At 38.8% G+C, this 27,980-nt stretch overlaps 2 protein-coding genes across 3 annotated transcripts; one reads left to right on the top strand and one right to left on the bottom strand.

Moving 5' to 3' along the window:
- Position 1: 1 nt before the first annotated feature.
- ncdn (neurochondrin) lies at positions 2-11,401 on the bottom strand. The gene is made up of 7 exons (XM_081377133.1): positions 11,300-11,401; positions 10,220-10,406; positions 7,393-8,817; positions 6,204-6,448; positions 4,472-4,687; positions 3,683-3,825; positions 2-529 (listed from the first exon to the last, which is right to left on the bottom strand). Exons 2-7 carry the CDS (start codon positions 10,391-10,393, stop codon positions 105-107), a joined length of 2,628 nt encoding a protein of 875 aa, XP_081233259.1. The 5' UTR covers positions 10,394-10,406; positions 11,300-11,401; the 3' UTR covers positions 2-104.
- LOC308697698 (mediator of RNA polymerase II transcription subunit 30) lies at positions 10,476-26,811 on the top strand. Of its 2 annotated transcripts, none has more exons than XM_081377135.1 (5): positions 10,476-10,541; positions 12,721-12,894; positions 16,984-17,142; positions 20,243-20,332; positions 26,046-26,709. In XM_081377135.1, the coding sequence occupies exons 2-5, from the start codon at positions 12,721-12,723 to the stop codon at positions 26,139-26,141; spliced, it is 519 nt and encodes a 172-aa protein (XP_081233261.1). In that variant the 5' UTR covers positions 10,476-10,541; the 3' UTR covers positions 26,142-26,709. The 2 variants fall into 2 exon arrangements, with proteins under 2 accessions (XP_081233261.1, XP_081233260.1); XM_081377134.1 differs by lacking the exon at positions 10,476-10,541 and adding an exon at positions 11,845-12,031 and having other exon boundaries at positions 26,046-26,811.
- The last annotated feature ends 1,169 nt before the right edge of the window (positions 26,812-27,980 follow it).

The raw sequence follows: 27,980 nt of genomic DNA, 5'->3' as shown, positions 1-27,980 counted from the left end.
CTTCAAAAGCAAAAATATTTTTATTCAATATTCTGGATATCCTTCGACCGCAGAGTGTATTTTTAATGTGACAAAGGCAAACATGTCAATACAGTAAGTGCTTATTATATAGTCTTATTGGACTCCAGCAGAGTTCTGCTGAGCCGAGGCATTCCCTGAGGAGATGCTGTGTTCCTGAGCAGCTCCCGGATCTCCTGGAGACACGCCGGACTCTGCCGGGCCACGACACACAGAACCTCCTCCAGAACCTCATGAGAAGCTCGGTCCGAGAGACGCCCGCCGGGTCCCAGCCGAGCGAAGAGGTTCTGGAGCCACCGCTCGTCCCGGATCAGGCCGGTTATCCAGGACTGGACCCGGACACAAGCGGCCAGAGCCTGCAGACTGAGCCTCCACAGCTCTCCGGCCTCTCCCCAGCACTCCTCCCACAGGACACTGATCCGGGCCGCTTCCCGGGCCGGTCCCGACTGCACCGCGCTCAGCAGGAAACCCAGAGCCGAGGAGAAGAAGCGCCGCTGGCCCGGTTCAGGCTCTGCAGGGATTCAAGGAAACCATTAGGAACAGGTTTGGGATATTTGTGCATTTTCTGTATTTTTAGATTTCCAAAACCTTTGCTGTAGTCTATTTATATACAGGGTTTTTCCTGCATAGAGAATTATGAGGCGGCCGCCTCCGTCAAATTTCGTGCCGCCTCCGGCTCTCGACAAAACTCGGACAGACAGTCATGGTCAGATACACTTTTTCCACCGTGACGGTTCTGTTGCGGTTACCGCATGTGTCCATTCTCAGTCAAACCGTATAGTGCTGCTGCTGCGCGCGGATAAGTAATAAAAACATTCCATTCCAATTAATCGAGGGTGGATGACAGATAAATAATTTTGTGTTGAGTTTGTTGAAAGACACGGAACTCTCATCACGGTAAAACGCAATGAACGTGCATCACTCTACTTTCGTTTTCCTGAATGCCATCAAGATTGAAACCGAGACTGATTTCATAGCAGTTCAATAAACAAATAGTTAAAATTAAGTCATTTACATTTTAGACGCAATGACTGTTTTTGTTCTGTTTCAGCAGCGAAAATAATTCCAAACAAAGATCACAGCAGAACAACCGCAACACTCACAGCAACACTTCAGCCATGTTTCATCACTGAATGATTCAGCGTTTTGAACGAATCGGTTGAGTCAAAGATTCAATTACCTATTCATAAACTGCCTCATTCGTAATGAATCAGCCTTTTGAACGAATCGTTTGAATGAATGACTCAATGACTCGCTCATTAAGACGGTCGCCTGCCGCCTCCTACTGGTGTTTTAGTTTCATAAAGTATCATTCTTTTCAACATTCCTTATTTGTATATTCAAAAATATTTAAAATAATCTAATTTAATAAAGTTATACTTTTTCCAATGTAAATTATTTAGTTTGATTGGAAACAGCCTAATGCCTTATTTTAATTGAATGTATTGATTAAATTTAAGAATTTGAAATGAAAGATGGAGCAAACAAAAAATGAAAAATAAAACCTTATAAAGGTACAAAAAATTATTCTGTTTTCAAACAGTGATGTAATGAAACATTGACAATTTAAGTTTGAATGGAGTAAAGCCTCTGTTAAGGATATTAAGGAAATGTAATTTTGCCAAAAGAAGAACTTTTATTTTAAATAAATGTTCATTTATAATTAGCCAACTTCAGTGTGATATGTAGCCATATTATCATGCTTAACACTGAAAATTTGAATAATTATAATGTGGTGATCAGATGCAGATATCTAAATCAAAGAATATGGGCGGTTTGCGGGTGGATTTTTTTATTTTTAACAGTGGATTTGGGTGACTCAAAGTGCACCAGATTAATGAATTTATCTTTAAAATATACAAAAATTTCTTCCGGGGGGGCATGCACCCGGACCCCCCTAGGGGTACAGGCCCCACCCACAAAAATAATGCCGAAAAACACATTAGGCTATATGATGATCTATGAAAAATAACATTTAATTATTTAACATTTAACATTAACATTATTAACATTTGTTATTATTAAAATACATTATTAGGATTTTACCACCTCCGCCTCATTTTGCGCCAGGAAAAACCCTGATATAAATATATCACTTAAAGTTACTTTTTATAAACTCTAATACTTGTTAAAATGTAGTCTTGTGGTATTTAAAATTTACATTTAAATAAATAAATGAATAATAATAATTTAAATAACAAACATTTATCCGTTATCAGTCATAACCCAAATTAACAAGCAATGTCTAACGCTCACTTAAAGTTGCCTTTTATAAATACTAATAATTTAATAACACTGTTAAAATGTAATATTGTAGTATTTAAAATTTAAACAAATGTCTAAATAAAATAAAATAAATAATTTTAAATAAATATTTATCGGTTATCGGTCATAACACAATATTGTTTGTGCATTTTCTGTATTTTTACATTTCTAATGCACTAATAATTTAATTACACTGTTAAAAGTAATCTTGTAGTATTTCAAATTAAAAATTATTTTAAATACATTTCTTATTTCTAAATAAATGTAAAAAAATTATTTTAAATAACCATTTATTTGTTATCAGTCATAACAATTTAACAAGCAACAATAAGCAGGTTTTGGATATTTGTGCGTGAGCATTTTCCATATTTTTATATTTCTAATACCTTTGCTGTAGTCTAATGCTCACTTAAAGTTACTTTTTATAAACAATAAAGATGAAAAACCTAAGCCAAACGTGTCTGTGTGGACATGGTAACAATAAATCTATGAAATTATACTTTGAGAGTGCGGTTTTTCATCTTTATTTTTGATAACTTCTTTATTACTCGCACACATTAATGATTTGGGAGTTGAGCACGCCTGTACTATTTAAAATACAAAAAATTATTTCAAATTAAAATAGAAATACATTTCTAAATAAAATAAAATAAATAATTTTAAATGACAAACATTTATCCGTTATCAGTCACAACCCTAATTTTCTTTTTTCTTTTTACATTATTATTATCATTTTATATATTATTATTTTATATTTTATTTATATCTGAATATTGTACCAGTATTTTATATATTTATATTTTACATTTAATATTTTAATGCATTCCTAAACACATTTTAAAGATGTATTTACAGTCAAAACAAAATTCCTTTAATTACTTACTACTAATTTCTGCTCTTATTGTAAATGTTTCATTGGTGGACATTATTCATAAAAAACAGAAACAGTTATATTCATATTCATAACATTCCTTCATAATCTGTATTGTGAAAAGCGCTATATAAATAAAGTTGAAAGTTGATAATGCATTAACTTGCTCTGCCTTTAAAAATTAATATTTTGAATTAGATTTTATTTTTAAATGTTGTTTTCATTTTAATTTTAGTTAGTTTTAGTAATTTTGTTATGCGTTTTTTTGTATTATTTTTTTTGTTTAGAGTTTTTATTAAGATTTAGTTTTAATTTATTTTAGCACTTAAACTAAACAAAAATAAATAATGTCAGCTGAAATAAAATAAGTGTCATTTTTTAAGTCATGACAATGTCTTTTTAAGGCTTTAACTTAAGTTAAATATTATAAACCTGCCAAGCAAACTTACCTTTTTACTTAAAACCTCTATATGAAACTCAGAATTGTTCAAATGAAACGGTACATCCCTCTAACTGAGCCAACAGTACCTGTGGACGCGGACTTCAGTCGACCAATCATGAGGCCCAGAGTGCAACAGTTTGCTGTGAAGACCAGGAGGCGTGGCTTATGAAGAAGAACAGGAAGTGCTTCGCTCAGTAGTTTCTCCAGAGCCAGGAAACAAGGATCATTCCTGAGAGAGAGAGAGAGCGAGAGAGAGAGAGAGAGCGCGTGTGTGTGTGTGTGTATGTTAAAACACTGTGGCATCAAATGTTCAGGAATGTTCTAATTTGTTACATTGTTCATTTAAATTTATGTTATAATATTTAAAGGTGCAGTGTGTAATTGTTAGCGGCATCTAGTGGTGAGGTTGTGAATTGCACCCAACAGAAGTTACGGTGGCTGACAGGAAGTGATGTCATCTGAGACAGCGGAGAGTAGCCAGTTAAGCAATGAGCTTTCATTACAAAGATAAATTAAGAAATTAGGTTTACTTAATTATTCAGTAAAACGATGTTATTGCGAATATTATTGTCACCTGTTCATCATTGTGTCAGTGTTTTATTCGCTGACTTTAGCTCGCTTCTTATCACGAAGAACAGTGAGGAAGCGCGTTTGTCCGCTCAGGGCCACCGTAGAAACATGTCGATGTAAGCGGACCCGCGGTGTGTGTAGAGAAATGCTCATTCTAAGCTAATAAACACATAACGCTTCATTACGTAAGGTCTTTATACACCACTGAAAACACAGTTATGAATATGATATCGCATTTCTGTCAACAGATCCTCCTAATATTACACACTGCACCTTTAACTGAGCGAGTTCTGCTCGGTGTTTACCTGACTCGCTCTGGCTCTGTGACGGCGAAGTTGAGTAAAGCTGAACACGCGGTTTCGAGACTCGGGTCTCGGGTCACCGTCTTCCCGCTCTGACCTTTCAACGACCCCCAGCCTTTCCTCAGAAAACCCAGGAGCAGAGCTGGAGTCTCCAGAGAGAGAAGAACCCGTCGAGGCTCGTCTTCAGCCGAGAGGTGACACAGCGCTGGGAGGAGATATCTAGGAAAGAGCATTTAGACTTGATGTTGTGTTCAGACTCTACTAGAACAGGTTTTCCTGCTTGAATGTTGATTATTCTCCTCATATTCTCCATTGTTGCGGCTCCTCTCTTCCCAGTCTGTCAGTAATGCTCTGTTTAGTTCCTGTCTCTATGAAGCCCCTCCTTCTGAAAAGCACACTGTGCTCTGATTGGTCGGCTGGAGCAGTGTGTTGTGATTGGTCGAGCGCTTTGAGTGTGTTTGGGAAATGTCCCGCCCCCTTAAAGGGGTCATATAATGCCATTTTTGTACAAGCTAATATGATTCTTTAGGGTCTAAATTAAAAGTTTGTAATATACTTTAATTAAAAATTCTCATTAGTATTGTAAGAAAACACTAATTTTACCTGCTCAAAAACAGCTCTGTTTTCAGCACGCCGTTTCAGTGCATACAGCTTTAAATGATAATGAGCTTTGCTCACCCCGCCCCTCTGTTCTGTGCGTACACCGTTTCTAACACAATAACCACGCGTTGTTCATTTTAAACGTGGGATTATGAATTATATTGAGAAGGTCGTACATAGAAAACATGCCGTAATGTACCTGAGTGTAAACCTTAGATGCATTCATCATGAAGCGTGCAGCAAGGTTTGCAAATTTGCAAAGATTAATATAAATACTAATATAAAGGTTAATAAAACATTACACTCACATTTTCTGGAGGTTCAGCAGGAACACGTTGGTACCGATCCGTTTTTTTCTCGTTTGTAACGCTGTCTGATGTGAAATGATTCGCGCAAACATGAAAGCATGGACGATCGTGGGGAATCCCCGTGAGGGAATCCCCGCGTCAATCCTTTGATCCTCGCTTCAAAAACAAAACTCTTCAACGGCTCGGATTTAGGAACATCCAAATGACTGCTGTGTTCCTTATTACATCTAAGAACAGAACACCACAATCGCTTAGACGCCATTCTGCTCCAGCATATCCACAATGGCGGACTACTATGATGACAGCTGTCACAGCTCACTCAGGGCGGGTCTTGTGTTGCAACACAGCTGTCAATCACAATCGTGGGAGGGGCGTACGATCTTATGACGTCACACGGTCGAACGGCTTGATTTCAGAGAGGGTCAAACATATAAGGAGATTAAAACAAAACCACTGGATGGATTTTTATCATAATAGGATGGTTGTGTACAGGCACTGCCAACACACATTTCAGTGCAATCAACTTGTAAAAGTGCATGTACCATTATATGACCCCTTTAACATAACCGCCAGTTTAACACACTACTAACTAACTCAACCAGGCCCCGCCCCTTTATTCTGCGCATGAATTATTATAATGAGGAATATTGTGACGTGTTCGTTCCCGGAAGAAACTCAAGATACAATGGAGGCGTTTCAGGAGTTCAGGAACACTGACACTGATATAGAGAAGAACTGGAGATTATTCATGATCAAACAGCAACACTACACACTAAAGATGAAGATGGGAAATAGCATAATTTAAAGAAAAGGCTCGTCTCTCTTACCTAAGAGCAGCGTCTCTGCTCCAGGTCGCATCATGTGATCTGTTGCTCATGGACATCTGTGACATCCAATCAGAAAGCCCCTTTCCTTCCCCCCCTCCCTCAAAGTGACTTTTCGCATAGCCAACGAGGAAAGGCAGGAGCTCAATGACGTCGTCCTTCAGACACGAGGTTTCTTCAGCAAGCCAAGCACAGAGCGAGCGGAACGTGGCGAACAGAAACGGGTCGGCGTAGGCGCTCTCTTCCACCTAAACGAGACACATTTTATAACATGAAAACATGCTATAAAAGTACATTTCCTTTCAATTTAACTTAGAATATTCTTCAAACTAAATTCCAATAATTTAATAATAACATGAAAACATTTTAAGTACATTCCCATTCAAAATTCAAATAATTTTATAACATGAAAACATTTTTTTAAAGTACATTTCCATTCAATTAAACAGAATATTCTTCAAACTAAATTCTAATAATATATATGGGAACACTTTATTTTAAGGTGACGTCGTACTTCCTATTGTAATAACAGTAAATTATGCATAATTACAAGAAACTAACCCTAAACCGATGTAGTTAAATAATTAATAGTTAATCAAATTAATTATTTGAAGTAAGTACAATGAAATCAACTTAAAATAAAGTGCAACCATATACAGCATATACACTACCATTCAAAGGTTGGGGTTTTTAATGGAAAGAAATTAATACTTTTATTCAGCAAGGATGCATTAAATTGATCAAAAGTGACAGTAAAGGCATTTATAATGTTACAAAAGATTTCCATTTTTAAATAAATTCTGTTCTTTTGAAATGTATTCATCAAAGAATCATGAAAACACATATATGATGAAGCAGCACAACGGTTTTCAACACTGATAATAATCATAAATGTTTCTTGAGCATCAAATCCTCATATTAGAGTGATTTCTGAAGGATCATGTGACACTGAAGACTGGAGTAATGATGCTGAACATCAGCTTAGATCACAGGAATAAATTACACTTTACTGTATATTCACATAGAGAACAGCTGATTTACACTGGAGTAATATTACACTGTTTTACTGTATTTTTGATCACATAAATGCAGCCTTGCTGAGCAGAAGAGACTCTTTTAAACACATTAAAAAAATCTCCCTGACCCCAAACTTTTGGACGATGACATGCATGTTTAACCCTTGCATTCGCACCTGTTTCAGATAGTACATCTCGGCAGAGAAGGCCTCCTTCAGAACTCCTAAGACCTGCCGGCTCTGTTGAAGACTCAGGCCAGCGATGGCCGTCAGTGGCGGGGCAGGATTTGACGGCGCCCCCTGTGGCGGGGCAGGATTTGGGGCAGGACTTGACGGCGCCCCCTGTGGCAGGGCAGGATTTGGGGCAGGACTTGAGGGGGCAGGACTCGACGGCGCCCCCTGTGGCGGGGCAGGATTTGGGGCAGGACTTGAGGGGGCAGGACTCGACGGCACCCCCTGTGGCAAGGGAGGATTTGGGGCAGGACTTGAGGGGGCAGGACTCGACGGCGCCCCCTGTGACGGAGCAGGACTTGAGGGGGCAGGACTCGATGGCGCCCCCTGTGGCGGGGCAGGATTTAAGGGGGCAGGACTCGACGGTGCCCCCTGTGGCGGGGCAGGACTCGACGGCGCCCCCTGGCTGCAGGCCTGCTCCATCGCCGCCTCCATGATGCGATAGCATGCGGTGAGCGTGTGCTGGAGCTGCGGGTCGATCTCAGTTCCCGGCGACTCTTCTAAACCCATCCTCACCTCCACACACGCCCGGTTCACCAGCAAACAACAGAACTTAGGCGGCCCCGTTGACTCCCATCCGAACAGATCCAGAAGGCAGGCGGATGCCACTAAAACTGGGCCTAAATGCTCCTTACTGATTTTTCCCTGAACCAAAGGCCGGAGTGAACCCCATAGACGACCCACAATCTCCTTAAGCACCTGGTTTTCCGACTCGATCCCGGGAGGAGGGAGAAACAGTGGGATATTTGTGCACATCGTTAATCGGGCATGTTTGGAAGCCTGGGAGAAGTTTTCCGCGACGATACCCAACAGCGAGAGCAGATCAGACGAGTGTTTATCCCAAGCTCGCAGTCTCGCACTGGAAGATAACATGAGTCCCAATAACGGAAGGCCTTTATCATGGCTAAGAGTTTGATTTTTGAGTACGGCTCGAGTTAGAGCCGGAATGGCTCCGCGTGTGAGAAGCTGATCGGGACCTTGCGGTAAAGCACATACAGCGCTTAATACCTGGTAGCAGTCGCAAGCTAACGCCTCATCAAGGGCGTTCTGGGAATCTGTAGCACTTTGGGATCCGGAGATGCTCTTGGATTCATTTGCTCTCTCGGGCCGGGTGGGTCCGTTCTCCACAACGCTCAGGATCAGAGGGATTGTGCTGAGAAGCTGTGGATGCGCGACCATGCTAGCATCCGTGCTGAGAGCCGCCAGTAGAGCCGAGCCCAGAGAGATCAGGTCCTGCGGGGGTAACCCGGACCCGTCTTCACCCCGGAACGCTGTGACCAGAAGACGAGCGGGAAGATTCAGGCCGACCGCTTCGAAGATCCGATGGAGAGTCCCGGAGTCCATCTGTCCGGCCGGACACAAGCGCGTGATCTAAACGCACAAGAGAAAACTACTTATGTTTCCACTCAAAGTTGTGAATTTAAACCCTCATCCTTCCCTCGGGTCATTTTGACCCGGAATGAATTTTTAATTCATCTGAGGGGTCCAAGATTCTAGGACTTAAATGTTGAATGAATTTTTTTTTTTTTTTTTGGATTCAAGGAGTTTTGTGGTTGAAGTTTAAAAGAAGTAACAAATCCTTCCCTTGCGGGTCAATTTAGGATTGAATGGAATGCAAGGAATGCTTTAGTACACATAGAAAAACCTAATAATGCTCAAAATACTAGCTAACTAAAAATAATAAAACTTCACCAAAAAACTATTGTATAATGTCTACATGTGTATCTGAACGCATACTGAAGAGAAACTGACTTTAGGACCCAGAGGAACTGCTCATTCGCTCCATATAGAGATATAAGGCCATCTAGAGTCATGAATTATCATCTTATATTATTAGTTTTTCCACAAGAGGTCGGGAGACACCCAGTGTAAGATATTTTGAGCTGAATTAAAAGGGTCATGCATGAAATTGTGAGTTATTTTGAACTTAAGTTGAAAGAATGTGAGGGATGTGCCTAAATTACTGTTTATTTATTATTTATTGATCAAATCTAGTATTTTAAAGGTAAATAAAAGAAAAAAAATACACAAATCTCCAAAAAATTGCATTAAAAATAGAAAAAATATGATCAAAATGAAATAAAATAAGCTTTCTGGACAAAAAACAAACAAAAAAAGTATAATTTTAGTGCTTTCGGTCATTTTTGACCCGCGAAGGAAAGATGTGTTACAAAGTGTGAGATAAGGATGAAGGTTAACTTTGGAATATCGCATAAAACATTTAAAAATAAAGCAGCATTTCCATCTCATGTGTTCAAGAAGACAAAATCATGGGAAAATAAAAATGGAAGTCGCTGCAATCGGGCTCTTATATTCGCGGTGGACGAAACGTTCTCTTGCGTTCGGATGCTGGAGTTTGGGAAATGTTTATGGATGTGTTAATTACTATCTTTAAAGCATGAAAGGGAAGTAGTCTTCCCGATAGTGCCGTATATTCGAGTGAAACGCTTCTGGAACAAGAACAAATGTGGGCGGGGCTTGATTGTGTGGGGAATTGATTGGATGGTTGTGGTTTGCTATTGGCTGATCTAATGTGAGTGACAGGTTTCCCCGCCCACATCATCACAGAAGAGAAGGCCAATGAATTTAAAACAATAATGATGTGGATCGATAATGTAATGCAATGTTACATTAAATAATAGTAATTTTGATTTCATGGTGACTTTATATTAAATAGTGTGTGTGATGTCACATATATCAGCCATTGGCCACCAGAATAAAAACGATGCGGGTCGATCACTGATATGGATGAAGAGGATAAGCTGTTGTTTACCAGGAGCAGCGCTGCTAAAACGTGGCTGTCGTTCTTGGCATGAGTGAGAGTGTGCAGACAGCGCTCCAGAACCTCGCTCTGAGACCGAGACAGGCCACAGCCGGACCCTTCCAGGGCTTTGGGACCCGCGCCGGCCCGAGTCTGCGGGTCGAGATGACACCCGCTCTCTGCCATCTTCTGCTCCAACCTGTCAACAACCATTCACATCAGGAGATATGCTGTTAGCAACTACTTCAGACACTAGTCCAAGTGTATAAGCCCATGGTGCTTTAACACGGCAGATTCAGGACTGGAAAACGCCTGCGTCATATTCTCATAACAGGTGAGCAGGTCTAAGAGTTCACCTCAGGTTAAATCAGGCATTAAAAGAAAGAAAATGATGATAGAAAGTTGAAATTGTTGAAATGATGACATACTACATCGAAATTATGACAATTATTACTCTAAACCAAAATTATTACATTAAAGTCTAAATTAATTCATTAATTAATTAAGTCGAAATTACTCTATACTAAATCAAAATTATGACATAAAAATTCAAAATTACGACATAAAAAGTCTAAATAATGACATACAAAATCAAAATTGACTTAAAAAGTAAATTATAGAATCAAAAGGTCGACATTATGACATACTAAATCGAAATTATGACATTAAAAAGTCGAAATTACGACATACTCCGTCGATATTATTACTCAACAAGTCATTATGATAAAGGTCAACATTTCAAATTTTTTTAAAGGTCGTAATTGTGACTTAATATATCAGAATTTCACCTAAGCATGTTATAAATTCGACTTGATTTCATTATTTCGACTTTTATCTCATAATGACTTAATATTTTGAGTTTTTCATAATTTTGATTTATGACTCAATTAGCAGGTTATTAACAGGTTTAAGAGTTTAACGTTACGTCAGGTTATCACAGAGCTGTAAAGGCAAATGACGGTTGTTTATGTTATTATTGTTGAATTATAAAGAACTAATACGATAAGAGTCGACTGACTGGCGAGCACACATAAAGCTAAACAAATTTTAAAACCATATTCAACACATATGTATGTTTTGAATTATACTTACTTGAGTAAATCAAATCAAAAAGCCATGAATTCATACCATATGCAGTGAACGAGGCAGGATTACCGCAAACACACGTTGAAGCTAGTACGTGGTGGAGACGGAAAACCTCGCGAGACATAACGCGAGAGTACGCGCTTTCAAAATAATAGTATACGGTAAAGCAAATGTGTGCACATCATTTTGCAAATAATATTCAGAATTGTGTATTACCAACATTAGAAATGAAAAATCTCAGTTTCATTATGTTGCATTATAATACAAATATTAACATTAATATTACCAAAGATATATAACATAGGATAAATAAATATTAATTAATTAATTAATTAAATAAACTAAAAAGAAAGCGTAGTGATACTGAGTGAACATAATGAAGGAATATATAGTACAAATAATAATTTAATTAATAGTACAAAAAACTTATAATTAATTCATTACTTAATAAAACGTTTAATAAATTTAAAAAGAGAGAGAATTTTTTTCAAGGAAAAAATGTTTAAATATGTCAATTTGGTGAATAAAGATGAGTTTTCAGGGATGCAATTGACTACAGGGGGACTTTAAAGGTATCTCATGAAACAGGAAATGACGCATTAAGTGATGGCTGACGCTCATCTGTTTGAAACTGAATGGGAGCGAGTGCAGAAGTCTCGCATTCATGTTTAGCATTTTTTTATGGTTAATAACGCGACAAATAAACTACCCAAGCAGCAGGAGCAACGTCAATACTCAGTGAGTTTCTACACAAAGTTTGTGTTCCGAATTTGAAGCGCTGAACTCTGTGTTATGTTTATCCATTCATAAACCAGCGCCATTGTGTGTCTGGTTTCCTCAGAAAAGACGAAATTATGACATTAAACCAAAATTATTATATTAAAGTCATAATTATTACATTTAAAAGTCGAAATTATTCTATACTAAATCAAAAGTATGACACAAAATAGAAATTGACGTACTAAATCAAAATTCTGACATAAAAAGTCAAAATTACGACATAAAAAGTCTAAATAATGACATACTAAATCAAAATAATTGACTTAAAAAGTCAATTATAAAATCAAAAGGTCAACATTATGACATTCTAAATCGAAATTATGGCATTAAAAAGTCGAAATTGCGACATAACGTTACTCGAAGTCATTATGATAAAATGAGTCACGATTTCAATTTTCGAGGTAGTAATTAACACTGAATATGTCAGAATTTCGCCTAAGTATGTTATAAATTCGATTTTATCTCATTATTTCGACTTTTATCTCATAATGATTTAATATTTTGAATCTTTCAAAATGTCGATTTATGACTAAATTAGCAGGTTAACAGGTTTAAGAGTTCAGGTCAGGTTTAATTACAGAGCTATAAAGGGAAATGATGGTTGTTTATGTTATTGTTATTGACTCTGAAGCGCTCTCTGTGTGCAGATGTCCACTGCGGTCCCTCAGAAGGGCCCGGGGCCCGGCGTGGGTCTGCCTGGCCCTCAGCAGCAGCAGCTGAGAGAGATCTCACCTGTGTACCTGTGTCGCATCGGCCAGGAGACCGTGCAGGACATCGTCACGCGCACCATGGAGATCTTCCAGATCACGCGCGCCACTCAGGTGAGAAGAGCCGCTCACCCGAGACTCACTCATCAGACCATGAGGACATCAAGACGATCGCTGACACACAAGAGAAATAGCATGCTTTCATAACTGTGACATTTGAAATTTTAATAAGAAGGGAAATTATGACATACTACATCGAATTTATGACTTAAAAAGTTGAAATTATGACAAAAAGTTAAAATATGCAATCAAAATTATATTAAAAGTCATTATTATAACATTAAAAATTCAAAAAAGTTATAATTATGACAATCAAAATGGCAAAAAAGTAATAATTATAACGTTAAAAAAGAAAAAAACTTGAATTTATGACATACTACATCGAAATTATGACATATTAACAAAATTAAGTCATAATTATAACATCAGTCAAAATTGACAAAAAGTTAGAAATTATGACAATCAAAATTGTGATATTAAAAAGTCATTTTTAAAACATTGAAAAGTAAAAAATTATGACATTCAAAATTGACATACTAAATCGAAATTGACTTAAAGTCATAATTATGACAAAAAATATAATTATAATAAAAAATTAATTCACATATCAAATCAAAATGATCATATTGAAGTCAAAATTATGACAAAAAATCTAAATTGATAACATTTTTGAAATTGATATAATAAATCGAAATTATGATTTTAAAAAGTACATATAAAAGTCAAAATTGACACTTAATCAAAATTGATATGAAAAGTCATTATAACATTAAATAATCAATTTTATTGACAAAAAGTCAAAATTATGAGCTAAAAAAGTCATTAATCGAAGTGATATAAGTCAAAATAATGAGAGAGTACAGGGTTTTTCCTGGGTCAAAATTGGTCTTCGGTGGTGGCTGACCGTCATGGTCATCCACACACAGCAAAGAGTACCCTAGTACCCACATGATCCACAAGCCCAATATTGACAATAAATGTTACATTTAAAATAAATACAAAGAAACAGGTTGTGATTTTTTTCTTATCCTATTTATTCATGGAAAAATGATCACTGTCACGCGAGTAAAAGAAAGCGATTACAACTTATTTTATATCTATACCTTGATGTTTGTTTCTTTTGTTCCTCGTTGTTAATATTTGGTTGTTCATTCTTTTTATTTTCTTTTTTGGGGGGGCCATCATAGGGGTGGGCGATATGCCAAAAATATCATCACAATTTTTTTTTTCAGGAAAATCACGATTCACGATTTTATCACGATTCTTTTTATATTTTGTTTTTACTATTTTGTGACTGAGCATTACAGCCAAACTAATGTCCATATTTTAAAAAACAAAGCCTTAGGTAACAAAAAACAAAACAAAATGGCAGACAGGGGCAAAGATAAAAATATTTGTCATTATTTTCTTTGTTATTAAATATTAAGATCAAAGATACACATTACATATACACAACTTAATATACAAATTAAATAAACAGTGCTTTATGTTTTCAGCTACAGGTGTATTTAAAGGGGGGGTGAAATGCTCATTTTCACTCAATCTCCTGTTAATCTTGAGTACCTATAGAGTAATATTGCATCCTTCATATCTCCAAAAAGTCTTTTGTTTTAATATATTTTTAATTGAAAGATTGACTGTACCGAGTCTTTCCGGAAAAAAAACGAGCGGCTGGAGGCGGGCCGTGTGGGCGGAGCTAAAGCTGTGCTAACGCGCCGAGCTAACAACACACAGAGACATTTGTTCAACAGTTTTACTCACTGTTCCAACGCACGACCGCGAACCTTTATCATTGTGACTGCTCGATCCTTAAGCATTAGACGATCTGCAAATCCGTCGATCTGGGCTTTGTTTATAAAACAATCATCGTCGAAATGCAGGGAACAACAGTCTTACACAACTCCGTTTATGCTCAGGAAAACAAACTCCATCCACTGGTCCCTTAACGCCGGGTTCTTTGGGAATCTGTGCAGGGTTGTCTTGCCCTGGCAACCAAAAACACACTTCTTTGGTGACATTGACTTCCCAAAAGCCGGGCAGGGCGCATTGATGGCGAACTGCTTTCGCTCTCTTGCTCTGGTCTACGAGTGCGCGCGCGCCCGCGATCTTACCGGAGAGGTGCCCTTAGGACCCATATAAGGAAATTCCGCTCTATCTTACGTCAGACAGAGCCATACTCGAAAAAAACTTTCCGAAACTTGTGACAAACCGGAAGGAGTATTTTTGGAACAAAAATACTCCTTCAAACGTACAACTTAGGTATAATATAATATAAAAATATAACAAAACAAAAGACTTTTTGGAGATATGAAAGATGCAATTGCATATGAAGGATGCAATACGTCCTTCAAACGTACAACTTAGTTTTTGAAACTTTGTCCATGTTTAGCATGGGAATCCAACTCTTTATCAGTGTAAAAAACTCAGTATGCATGAAATAGCATTTCACCCCCCCTTTAACAATAGCGTTGAAGAAAGTAATTAAATTAACAAATATGAAAATAAAACAAAACATAGACTTCACTGTATAAATTATGCATTGATACTTATTAAAGCTACTTAAAGTTATCAGTCAATAGCAGTGAGTGATTTTCTCTTTGCATTTTGTTGTTTTATTAACATTAAAGGAATGGTTCTCCTAAAAATTCAAATTGTCATAATTTACTCTCTCAAGTTGTTTTAAACTCGAATAAGTTTGTTTCTTCTGTTAAAAATAGGAGTTATTTGGAAGAATGTGGGTAACCAAACAGTTGATGTACCCCAGTGACTTCCATAGTATATTTTTCTCCTTTGGAAGTCAATGGGGACCAGCTACTGTTTAGCCACATTCTTCAAAATATTAATATTAGAAAAATATTAGAAAATATTAGAAGGAAATTAATACAGGTTTGGAACAAGACAACATTAGAGTGCGTAAATGATGAGATAAGTTTTATTTTTGGGTGAACTATCCCTTTAAGGACAAGCGGCAGCTTGTTTACTGATGCTACTGTCTCTTTAAGAGTTGCGCGCAACGTGTCTAACGCATTTGACAAGCAGATTTACTAAATTTTCTCAAGTTTGCTTTCACTTTAGACATAACTGACTTTATGTAAACCTTGTGTGTATTTAACAGTATAAGCACAATAAGACTCGAAAGATAACTTATTCCAGTATCCAGGCGCTGTTAGACAGGCTTTTAGTGCATGTGAGCTTCACATGCACGCGCTGAGAAACGCACGCGTTGAGAACAGCGCATCAGCACGCGAATTAAATGTTTAACCGACAGGGCATTAAATCACATGCAAATTATGAACCTTTGTGAACTGCAGTGTCCTGTCCCTCGGCTCAAAGGAGTCATTAGGTCGCGAATCTGACTTTAGCGGACGTGTTGTGTGGGAAATTGGGAATCCTGGCTGTTATGACATCACGAAAGATTTGTCAACACACACAAAAACACTTCAAACTTTTTTTTTTTTTTGCGTTTATTTAAAGTTACGTCAGCTGCATGTGCGGAATGCTTGTCACAAGTTGTAAGAGAAGATAAGGCAAAAAATTTTTGACTGCAATTCACACCAGCGCTAATTCAGCAAAAATATTCTCCGAATGCACCGCGTGAAACATGGATTCGGTCTTCCGACCTTTAAGATCAGTTGATTTTGATGCGAGGGAGAGAGCAAAGACAGAACTGAAGACGGAGAGTGCGCGCGCGGGGGTGGGGCGCTGTGATCGTTCTCTCCGTCACTCCGGCAGTAGAGCCCGCTTCACTCACAAAACCCAATTACAGATCAAATAAGGCTTTGGTGGGACAAAAAATCGTTTTGGCGGCCGGCAAAAAATTTTCAATGTAGGAAAAACCCTGGAGTAGAAATTATAACTACACAAAGCTACACACACAAGCTCTTGAAGCTCCGCCCCTTGTGCCGGGAACAGCAGCTCATTTGCATTTAAAGGGACACACACAAAAACGGCGCGTTTTTGCTCACCCTCAAAAAAGTGACAATTTAAACATGCTATAAAAAATATCTGTGGGGTATTTAGAGCTGAATCTTCACACACACACTCTGGGGACATCAGAGACTGATTTTACATCTTGTAAAAGAGTCATTTCACCACCGCTTTAAAGTGTGGGAAACGGATGTACTGGAGCTGTGTTTCTCTCAGCTTCCCAATGGAGTGACGCAGAGTCAGGCTGCGTATCAGGATCGTTTCGGGAAGCTTCAGGAACACCTGCGTCAGCTGACTCTCCTCTTCCGGAAGCTGCGTCTGCTGTACGAGCGCTGTGTGGAGATGACCCCTGACCTCCAGGAGTCTCCGGCTGAGGTCAGTCTGACTGAACATGATGAGTGATGCACAAACACTGTTGTCGTGCGAACGAACGGCCAGAACGCATTAAAAGTGTTCTGTCTTCAGTTAAAACGGTGTTGTGTATAGTTAATAACTAATGATCTTTACAACGGAAGTGAAACAATCAATCAATAAAACTAACTTTATCTGGACAATAACTTTATTCTAGAGCTGCTGTAAAGCCTAAACAATCTCTGTTTGTAATCTCCTGTTATCACTGTAAAGCTGCTGGGAAACTCTATATTGTTAAAGCGCTGTATAAATGAAGGAGACTTGACAGATCATTCTGATAAACACTTGATCTGATCAGCCTCATAATTAATTTAATACATCTTATTTTAATTATTATTACTGTATTAGTAAACTATTTGTATTATTATATAGTATTTTAGATGCCATCTGCATTATCATCAAGGCCGCATTAATGCACGGGCTTACCTGGGCTGAAGCCCAGGGGCCTCCCAAGTTCAGGTTCATGATGAGCTGAAAAGGTCATATTGTTTTAACTTGTCAGATTTTGTCACTGTATGTCGCTAGTCGCTTGTGGAGTTGGTAGACAGTGCTGTCGCTCTAATGTTATTGTCATGGTGCGTTCACACCAAACGCAAAAAGAGCGTCTGGCGCGAGTGATTTCAATGTTAAGTCAATGCAACGACGCGTTTACGCGCATCTAGAGGTCCCGCGGCGCGAATGAGGCGTTAAGGCTGATTTATAAGACTACAGTTTATAAATTTATTTACGGTGCGTGTCCACTACAGCGGCAAAAGTTGCTGGCGGCCGCTGGCAACGCTGTAACGTCTCCGCTTTGGGGTGTGTCTGTTGCGAGTGTGTTTAATCTAAGTTTTTTTCAACACACGGACAGTAGCCTATAATCATCAGCGATGCACGCGATTACATTTAGAAATAGACAAGCTTTGTTTCCAAATGCACCAAGCAATGATCCTTTCAATTTTATAAACTTTTATAAACCCAGCCAATATAATCACAATGAACACATCCAAAATAAAATCTTTATAACAACTGCAAAGCGTCTAATTTGTAAACAAAATGATTTACGCACTAAATCCAGCATACACTCACTGAGACTGTCGACAGTTTCTTTTCCATGCATCATTTTATTATATCCATGTTTGTGGTTAGTTACAGTCAAGTCATAAGTCTGTGAAATCGCCCTCGAACTCTTCTGTCTTGCCTGCACTGCACTCCAGACGGTGACGGGAGCTGAGCTCCACTGAAGGCTTCTTTCCTATTTGTCGCTCGCGAAATTTAGTTGCTGTGTGTGGTTGTTAAATAAAGTGTCTTGTGTTTATGTGCTCAGTGATATGTTAATAACAATATTAAAATTGAAAACAGGTCTCGAAAGAAACTAATGCATTCTGTGATGTAGATTAGATATTACACTTTTTTTGAAATTAGACTCTATAAATCGAGGGGATGGGGGGGCCTACAAAACCTCTCAGCCCCGGGGCCTAACATTAGGTTAAGGCGGCTCTGATTATCATAATCAAAGAATGCATTTTAAATGTATTAAATTTAATTTATAGTTTAACCCTGAAAAATATTTTAATAGACATTTTATGATTTGTATCATATTTGATCCATCAAATCCAGTTTTTTGTCTCATATAGTCTGATATAGTGAGAATATGGAGGAAAAAACACCTCAATTTTAATCAGACACTCAAAAATATGCACTTTGCTGCAGATGCTTATATTTATATGAACAAAAATTAAATTATCAATATAATACGTGCCAATAATCTTTCTTAGTAAAACGATATTTAAAGGGTCATGAAACCCCCCTCTTTCAGCTCAAGTCTAGCTCACAATCTTTTTGAAAAATGCAACTTAAATGGGCGTGGTGGCTGTGAGAAGAAAGGGGAGTGGGTGTGGTCAAAGCCCAAAGTGGACCATGCATATCGACTGTCACAAAAAATCAGTGGTAAAACGTGAGGAAATGCTAGATTTTTTTATAGCTGGCAAAGTTAAAGTCTAATGAAATACACTGACACCTTATTTTTGTCCTTTCAAAAGTAACTGAATGCCCTGCTACACATAATAGCCTACTACAGTAATCATAACTCTATTTAAAACATATAAATGTACATGCATATGTATAATTATGCCATTATAAAATATATATTTGTTTATATACACACTATAAATGCATATATTTGAAATAATAAATTTTCCGCTTAAAAAAAAAAAGTTCCGTACATAGATCTACGCGCCCCATAAACCCACATAATAAAGATGGAAAGTGTCATAGAAATTTGCACAAACTAAGCATACGTTCCATACAATTGAGGCATTATTGAAATATCGAAATTTTAATAACGAGTGATTATTTAACAAAATGCAAGTAAAACGGTTAGGGTTACATTTTAGACACACACACACACACACACCTCTGAAGCGATAGGAAAAGTCCTCGGAACCGCATCACTCGCAAGACCGAAACCTGCATTGGTGTACAAGGTCGAAGTCCACCATTCTCCCGTTGAATGGTTGCTACACACCCATAGTTTAGATGTGTCCGTGGTTGATGCCGGGCAGCCCGGGCAGAATCGCGGGGAAAGATGCACTGGAACTTTTGCACCACGTGTCCCATTATAGCCTCTCTCATCTACTACGCGATATCACAGTTTAACATGTCTGTCTTTGGAAAGTTCCACGTGGTGTCATGAATAATTAAGAGACAGTGTCTTCTCATTGGATAAGAAAACTCAGTACATGAATAATTATGAGACACCGATGAGTCATCAAAGTACTATAGTGCTCTGCCACGTCACAGCCTGTGACGTGGACACGATGAAGATTTTAAACCCGGAAGACGAAAATAGCGTAAAAAAAATAAAATTTAACCATTTTACCCCTACTATTAAATCTAACAGATGCTAACATTGTCTTCAATGGTGTTCAACACACATACCTGTGTTAAAATCTCAGAAAATTTGGTTTAGGGTTTCATGACCCTTTAAATGTTTAGATTTATGATCAAAGCTCTGTAGTTTTAAAACATGTAATGCAATACAAAGACCTTCCTCAAAGCCTAATGATCATATCTGATCCTCCAGCTGGTCCCGTTTGTGTCGGAGGAGACGGAAGCCGTGAGGATGGAGACCTGCAGCCCAGCCGTGATTCAGGAGAGACGAGAAGTTCTAGAGGTTTGACTGTCATTACCATCTCTGAACACACTAGTGCACTGCATATATCACACTTTTCCTTTCAAACCCAACAAGGTACCGCAGCTTTTCATAAAGGGCTTTCGCACCGGAGGAAGCGTTTCATAGTTCCTAGAACTATTGGCGGAAGTTCCCGTTTTTTGCATTTTCGCAGCGCATGAACTAGGAACGATTTTATTTCTAGGAACTCGTTTTGGAGGAACTAATTTGGAGGAACACCAGCACACGCCATTTAAAAAGGCTGTAAACACACAGATTATATCCTATATTTACTCCACAAACTGACTCTACGAACATGGAAAACAGAGATAGATGGAGCTCTTAATCTTTACGCTGAGGAGAAAACCCAGCGCGACTTTGAGGGACCAAGAGAAACATGATTATGTGTTTCTGCTCAGCAACACTGGACATCAAACACACGCCATACGCTAATAACTTCATTACTGTCTACTTTCTATTAGTGATCGACCGATATATCGGTCGGCCGATAAATCGGGCCGATATTTGCGGGTTTTACGTGTATCGCATCGGCCGATACGCGGCTGCTGTGTTCGCCGATAGTTTTTTCCCGGCATTATTTACATACAGGCGTCCGCAGGCAGCTCTGTGATGCTGGAGACGCTGCAGTTCACGTGCAGCCCATGCACTGCCCCTCCCACACTAGCAGAGTGCTGGAAGCCTCTTCAAGACAACGGCAAGTTTTAAACTTTCAAAGCATCTTTTAACTGTTTGACTTAGCTGAAATATTGCCATACGCTTTAAAAGTGGAAACACGTTGCTCTATATGTGCGTGCAACTAAGCAAGTTTGTGGGTCCAAATGGAAAACGCGAATGCCTATAAAACTGCTTGTCATTGTATTTAAGGAGCTGCAAATAGCTAAGTTTGAGGCCATCTAGGGCTGCACGATTTTGAGAAAAAACCTAATTGCGGTTTTTCTGACAAATATTGCGATTGCGGTGCGATTTTCGATTTTTTTGGTTTTATTTATTTTAAAGCTTAAAACTGTACTTTTTATGTAATTTATGTAATAAATATAACCTTATTGTAAAGTGTTACTGATTAGTTATACACCGATTCAGACGTCTCCTGAGTTCACTGTTGGAAAGATCAGTTGTTTTAACCATTCATTAAAATGAATCGGTTCAAAGGAGTCATTAGTTCGCGAATTGGACGTGTCATGCGCGTTGTGTGATTATCCCAGCAGTTAGGACATGGACATCCAAGATTTCTGTCAACACAGAAAACATTTCATCACTGGATATTTTTTTCGTTTAATTAAAGAGTTTTTTTTTTTGTCAGTTAAATGTCCGGAACGCTTTTGAGTTCAATTTATTTAGCACAATTCACACCCAGCGGTAATTCAGGGGGAAAAAAAATCTCCGAATGATCCACATGAAACTTTGGTCTTCCGACCTTTTACCACCGTGTCGATTTATTTTGTGCGAGGGAGAGAGAGCAAGACAGCGCTTAGTTTGGAGACTGTGAAGTCTTGTTTACTTTCGCCAGGCTCCGAAGAGAGAGAGAGAGAGAGAGAGAGAATGCGCGCGCGCGCGACCGGCTCTCTCTCTGCTCGTTCTGTTAAACATGCGCCCTGTCACTCACAAGCGCAGCAGTTCATCTACATTACTCACCGATCAAATAATACTTTGGCGGGACAAAAATTCACTTTGGCGGGCGCTAAAACAAGTTCAATGCAGAAAATTCATGCGTGAATTTAACTTAGTAGGCTACATGACCATGCACTCGCACAAATGCGACCACATAAAATTTTAACTCGCACATTCTCAAAAAATGGTCGCATATTTCGGCCATTTCTGCGCAGTTACAAGCTTTTTCTATTGGCACAATTCGAGGTAGCCTACACGTTGTGTGTTAGCTGCTTTGCTGCTGACAGAAATACGGTGCACTGCATACAACCTTGTAACTTTCCATTGCCATTTCTAATTGGCCAGCAAGCCAGGAACGCGAGATTCGACCATTTTGATTGGCTAATAGGTTTGTCACTCAAATGTCAGAGGTGGGGGAAAAAACCTCAGACTCCTGAGGTTAGGTTATTGCGGGAGTTAAAACCTCAATATCGATGCGATAAAGGTTAATCGTGCAGCCCTAAGGCCATCCATATGCATACGGCAGCTGTTACGAACACTGGTCATAGGATTAAATAATGCCGACGTTGTTCCGTGATATTTGTGGGAGTTTTATTCAGCGACCACCTGGCTGAGGTTTGGACATGCTCATAAAAGAAGCGACGCGGTTGCGACACGCATGCGATGCAGCGCGCTCGTTTGTCCAGGCGCTCCTATGCAGTGTTGAGATGAAAACAAATAAATTTTTTAGGGCCTGTTCACATATCGCGTCTTTTGCGCGCTCAAGTTCGTTATTTCAAATGTAGGCGCGCGGTATGCGCGCTCATAATGGAAGCGACGCGCTTGTTTTTTCCAAGCGCGTCCGCGCCGCATCGAGATAAAAACATCTCAACTTTTCAGAATGCCGCATCCGTGGTGGAATAATACGACAGCATCGAATACTCGGCCGAACAGCTGATCATAGCTGGACAGGGCGGGTTTTTATTTCTCATCTCCAGAAATATATGTAGTTGTAAAGGGCAGGAAATAAATTAATCCTTCCTCCATGTCATCATGGAGAGCGCAGTTCATGGCTGCATAGCAAAGACAGACGTTTATTATGCTGCTTGCTTGTTGCTACTGTGTGCAATAGTGTAATTATTTTATTCATGCTTAAATATTTATTTCAGAATTTACTTAAAGAATTTGAATTATGCTTAAATATTTATTTTCAGTAATTTTAGCACTGAAGTTTTTTTTACTTGTTCTACCTCACATGTTTTTAATATTTGTCAAATATTTTTTTTTTTTTTTTTTTAAGTTCAATAAATGTTCCTTTTTTAAATTGAGACTTGTAACATTTGTTATCATCATTGTGTCATTTTTATGATTTAAATTGAGTGAGCAAAAGCAGTATCGGCTCCAAATATCGGCCCAAGAAAATCGGCAGCCCGTAAAAAAATCGGTATCGGCATCGGCACTAAAAAATCCATATCGGTTGATCCCTACTTTCTATGTATAACAGTTCTAGCGAATATCGTTTGTATGGTTGTTTGCACAGGTTCTGGTATTCTCAGCGCCGTCAAAATAAAAGTCCCAACAACAAGCGTGTCTTGCGTCACTTCAGAGTTCCTACTGGCGGTGTGAATGCAACAGGAAAACGTTCCTAATGGCTCGTTTCCACTGAGCGGTACGGTACGGTTCGGGTCTGTTAACCATGATCTGGCTAGCGTTTCCACTGCCAACAGTACCCTTACTTGATAGGCGTGGTGTTTCGATCGACGTCATTTTCGCGCGAAGAAGAACATAGTAAACTACAATGGATGACATACAGCAGAGCTTGTTCTTGCTCCTCGACATGTTTGTCACAAGAAGACAAGCGCCGACATTAGGCTTTTCTCAATATCAAGTACGCAAAGTTTGTACTTGCCATGTGCGACTCCTGCCAATGGTACAGCGCGTTCTTAAAAGCGTCACTCAGCTCGCTCTGCTACTTCCGGTTATCTGTTACTCTGTATGTACATTTTAAGCAACTATAAAACGAAATATGTTATAAAACACCTACTCTTTTCGTTTTCATTTAAATAAATTAAACATTATAGGGACACACATGTGGTTCATGCGCAACACATATTGATTATTCACTGCACGTTATAACTAAGTTATTCTATTTACAACTAAACAAAATTTAAAACACAACCCTAACGTTACCTCTTTTCGTTTAAATAAAAAAAAAACTACACATATTCCAGGCAATATATGCTTTTGTACAAATGTTGCAATAAATATCAGTGATAATCTTGTAATAAAAAAATGACAAGAAACCATATTTCTTTTTGTAAAATTTCAGTTTTATCAATAATAGCCTATATAAAAGTTTAAGTAAAAGGTACAAGAATCTATACAATAAGAAATAAAGCAAACAATTCAGTCAAATATCCAAATGCAGCGCTCTAGTCTAACATTACAAGTAAAGTTAAACACAAATAGCCTATAACGTTAATATGAAACTAAACTTAGCCCTCAGCCAAAACGATTGACAGGGAACGAATTATATATTCACAAGACCAAAGACCGCCCGTTAGGTCTACACAAGACAAATTATATCATGTTTAACCACTACCGTCGGAGTCAGCGGCGAACGTCAGAAGAACTAGCCAAGGAAAGGCTCATCCAGCCGAGCGCCCGCTGATCGCATGGATCTCACAACCGGGGGAAAAAAATCATCTTTATAAATAAACCACAGATTTGAGCTTTAAACAACTACATTCTCGCCTGAAAAACTCTTAAAATTACATTTCGTGACACAGTAACAGTAGTATTATATTAAACTGTAGTAAAAAATGGCGCTTCTTATGTTGTCATTCCTCTTGTAGCACGCGCAAGTGACGATTCTCTGTCAACCAATCAACCTCCTGCAGTGAGTCTAGCTCCACCTTTAAGTACCGTACCACTGTGCTAGGTACCCCAATGGAAGGGTACCTAAGGGTGTATTCACACCTGCCTCGTTTGGTTCGATTGAATCGAACTCTAGTTTGTTTCCCCCCTTGGTGCGGACCTTTTGGGCAGGTGTGAATACAGCAATCGAACTCGGGTGCGGACCAAACAATCGAACCGAGACCCAGCTGAAGAGGTGGTCTCGGTACGGTTCCAAACGAACTCTGGTACGGTTCGTTTACGGTGTGAACATGAACCGACCCAATTGCAGAAAACTGCGCCTTTTTATTTGACTGCTCTTATGAGGATACTTAACAAAACGGACATTTTGGCATAATGGTGTCTAAAGCGAGCGAGCTAGAGCGCGCGCACGGCAGAGAGAGGGAGCGAGAGACCTTGTGTGTGTGTGTGTGTGCGCGCTAGTGTGCCTCACGACGCGCATGTAACGACCCAAGCAATCAATTGTCAGTGCGGCCGGGCTTTTATCTATACCATATAGTTTCTTCATATTGCGTTTGTAGAGAATAACACCAAATCAGTAAAATAACAAATATTACATTACGAAATATCTCCATGCTGAGCCTGTTTGTGCACTTCCTGCTTTTCCCTGCTTGAGAATTCCTGTCCAGTGAATGGACGACCTTAGCACACGTGTGGTTTTGTTTACACATTTTGGTTCACTTGCAAAAAGAGCAGTGTGAAAGCGAACCGTACCAAACAAAAAAAATCAACATTCTATTTGGTCCGGACCAAAGCAAGTGAACTATCGGACTTTCCTGGTGTGAAGACACTATAAAAAGTGGTACGGTACGGTTCGGCATTTTGGTACCATTCACAACTTTTGATAGTGGAAACGCAAATAAATGCGTTCCGTACCGTACCGCTCAGTGGAAACGAGCCATAAGGGAACCACTAGTTCTCGGGGAACCATCCTGGTGGCTCGTTCCTATAACTGAGTTCCTAGAACCCTGTTCATTACCATCTCAGTCTGAACACACTAGTGCACTGCAATATATCAAGCCTTTCCTTTGTTTTGGTTTTAATCACGCATATAACCATGGGTGAACCAGCTGTGGATTAAATCCATGAGCTCCAGGAATTATACATTTGTAACATTATACATGTTTACTGTCACTTTTGATCAATTCAATGCATCCTTGCTGAATAAAAGTATTAATTTCTTTTTTAACAGAAAGTGAGGCAGAAGAACCAGGAGATGAAGGTGCTGATGGACCAGATGAGGAACCTCCTGTGGGACGTCAATGCCATGCTCACCATGAGGAAATGACCTCGGTACGCTTCCTGTTAAACACCTGACCATCTTCAGTCCAGACTGTGTTTCGTTCACGGCTCGTTCATCTGGACAGAGGAGATCAGACTCAGTTACAGGGTTAAATCCCAACACTCTGATTAATAACAGCTTTATCAAAGCACTGAATTAGCATCAGTTTGAGGAAGTAATGTCAAAGCCATGCTGATGATGATGTTTGCACGACTAAGCTTGGTAAATAATAGTGCTTTTACTATGGTGTTTTCAGTGATGTGTGTCACACTCTTGCTCCTCAGGTAGTGTGTATGTGTGTGTGTGTGTGTGTGTGTGTTTTCCTGAGCTCTGCATTACACTCCTGATATCTGCCTTCTGGGTGAAGAATCATGTTTTTTTTTTACTTTCTTTTTTTTATACAAATATAAAAAATAAAAACAACTTTTTTGTCTCATGTTATTTCTTTCAGGAAATACTGAACAGAAATCACATATCCTGAATTCTTAACAATTGGATAATTATTGTATACTATAAGTTGACACTACATGGAACATTTGCAATACCGTTCAAAAGTTTGGAGTCTGGATGGTTTATATTTATATTTAAATCTTTTTAATGATTTAAAGCAGGGTTCACCAATCTCGGTCCTGGAGGGCCGCTGTCCGGCAGAGTTTAGCTCCGACACACCTGTTTGAAAGTTTCTAGTATGCCTAGTGAGACCTTGATTAGCTGGTTCAGGTGTGTTTAATTGGGGTTGGAGCTAAACTCTGCAGGACAGCGGCCCTCCAGGACCGAGATTGGTGAACCCTGATTTAAAGATAATAACGCTGTTCACCAGTTGCAGAATGACTGCTAAAATCACAGTACTGGGTGTTTACCAGCATATGGAGTCATTGTGACTTTGTTTCTGAAACTGCTCCACATGTTTCTCTTTGTTTGACTGGGACAAATACCTGGCAACCAATCAGTGCAGCTCCTCTTTCAGCAGAATTGAGTGAGAAGTGAGAACACGTGGGCACCAGCTCTTCAAATACAAACTATTAATTTAAAAAAGACTCCCTGTTCTATCCCTTAAAAATGCTGTGAGTTGGATGAAAGAGGAGCTTGATCATCAATGCATCGATGAGGTTTGCCCTGGGCAGAGAGTGTGAGCTTGTGTTGCGTTCCTGTAGCACGCAGACCTTAAAGAGCAATGTGAATCTCTAATGTGCATAACAGCAGCACACACTCTCATTGTCAATGTATATACAAATATGAGTGGATGTTTCATGATGCCGGTTTAATACAGAATGAGATTGCTCAAAGAAAACAGAACATTTTAATGAATTATTGTGGAAATCTAAAATGTCTTGGTTACATTGGGAGTGGTGGGAACTTTGGGCATGTATTTAGGCCAGGTTCTCAGGATCACGTGAGATGAACATCAATGGTTCGTTGACCGAAAATGCAAGTGGAAGTGAGCGCAGTCAGGAGCCACTTCTGTATTAAAGCACTTCTTCTGTATTAAAAGACAGGATTTTAAGCTCAGCTGTTCAGAGAGGACCACAGAGAGATCCCAGGCATGGCCTAGGAGGATTTAACCCCATGTCAAGAATCTGATGACCAGGTCGTGCTTTCACACTTAAAGGCAATTATAATAATGACAAAAAAACAATGGTAGACAAATTTTCTAAATCATCCTTTTCAAAATCAATATGCCGTTACTGACAATCTTTAATTTTTGAAGGTGGATTGAATTGTATGTCCAAAGTCTTGAAAGGTTTACATTGTGCTGATGTTGTGTTTACTGAGCGCTACATTTCTTCCTTATTGAATGAGAAAGCAGACACAACCAGAACTGCACAAATAAAAGAGTACTGTTTA

Source organism: Scardinius erythrophthalmus, assembly GCF_964197995.2.
Source record: "Scardinius erythrophthalmus genome assembly, chromosome: 10".
NCBI lineage: Eukaryota > Metazoa > Chordata > Actinopteri > Cypriniformes > Leuciscidae > Scardinius > Scardinius erythrophthalmus.
Note: the sequence above shows the minus strand (reverse complement) of the source record. Positions and strands in the feature narration are given on the sequence as shown.

Coding starts and splice junctions, on each gene's coding strand:
- ncdn (XM_081377133.1), bottom strand. CDS start 10,393: ATGGCAGAGAGCGGGTGTCATCTCGACCCGCAGACTCGGGCCGGCGCG. Junction 8,818..10,219: donor TTTTAGCAGCGCTGCTCCTG/GTAAACAACAGC, acceptor TTGTGCGTTTAG/ATCACGCGCTTGTGTCCGGC. Junction 6,449..7,392: donor AGATGTACTATCTGAAACAG/GTGCGAATGCAA, acceptor TGTCTCGTTTAG/GTGGAAGAGAGCGCCTACGC.
- LOC308697698 (XM_081377134.1), top strand. CDS start 11,975: ATGGTTAATAACGCGACAAATAAACTACCCAAGCAGCAGGAGCAACGT. Junction 12,895..16,983: donor AGATCACGCGCGCCACTCAG/GTGAGAAGAGCC, acceptor TGTTTCTCTCAG/CTTCCCAATGGAGTGACGCA. Junction 20,333..26,045: donor AGAGACGAGAAGTTCTAGAG/GTTTGACTGTCA, acceptor CTTTTTTAACAG/AAAGTGAGGCAGAAGAACCA.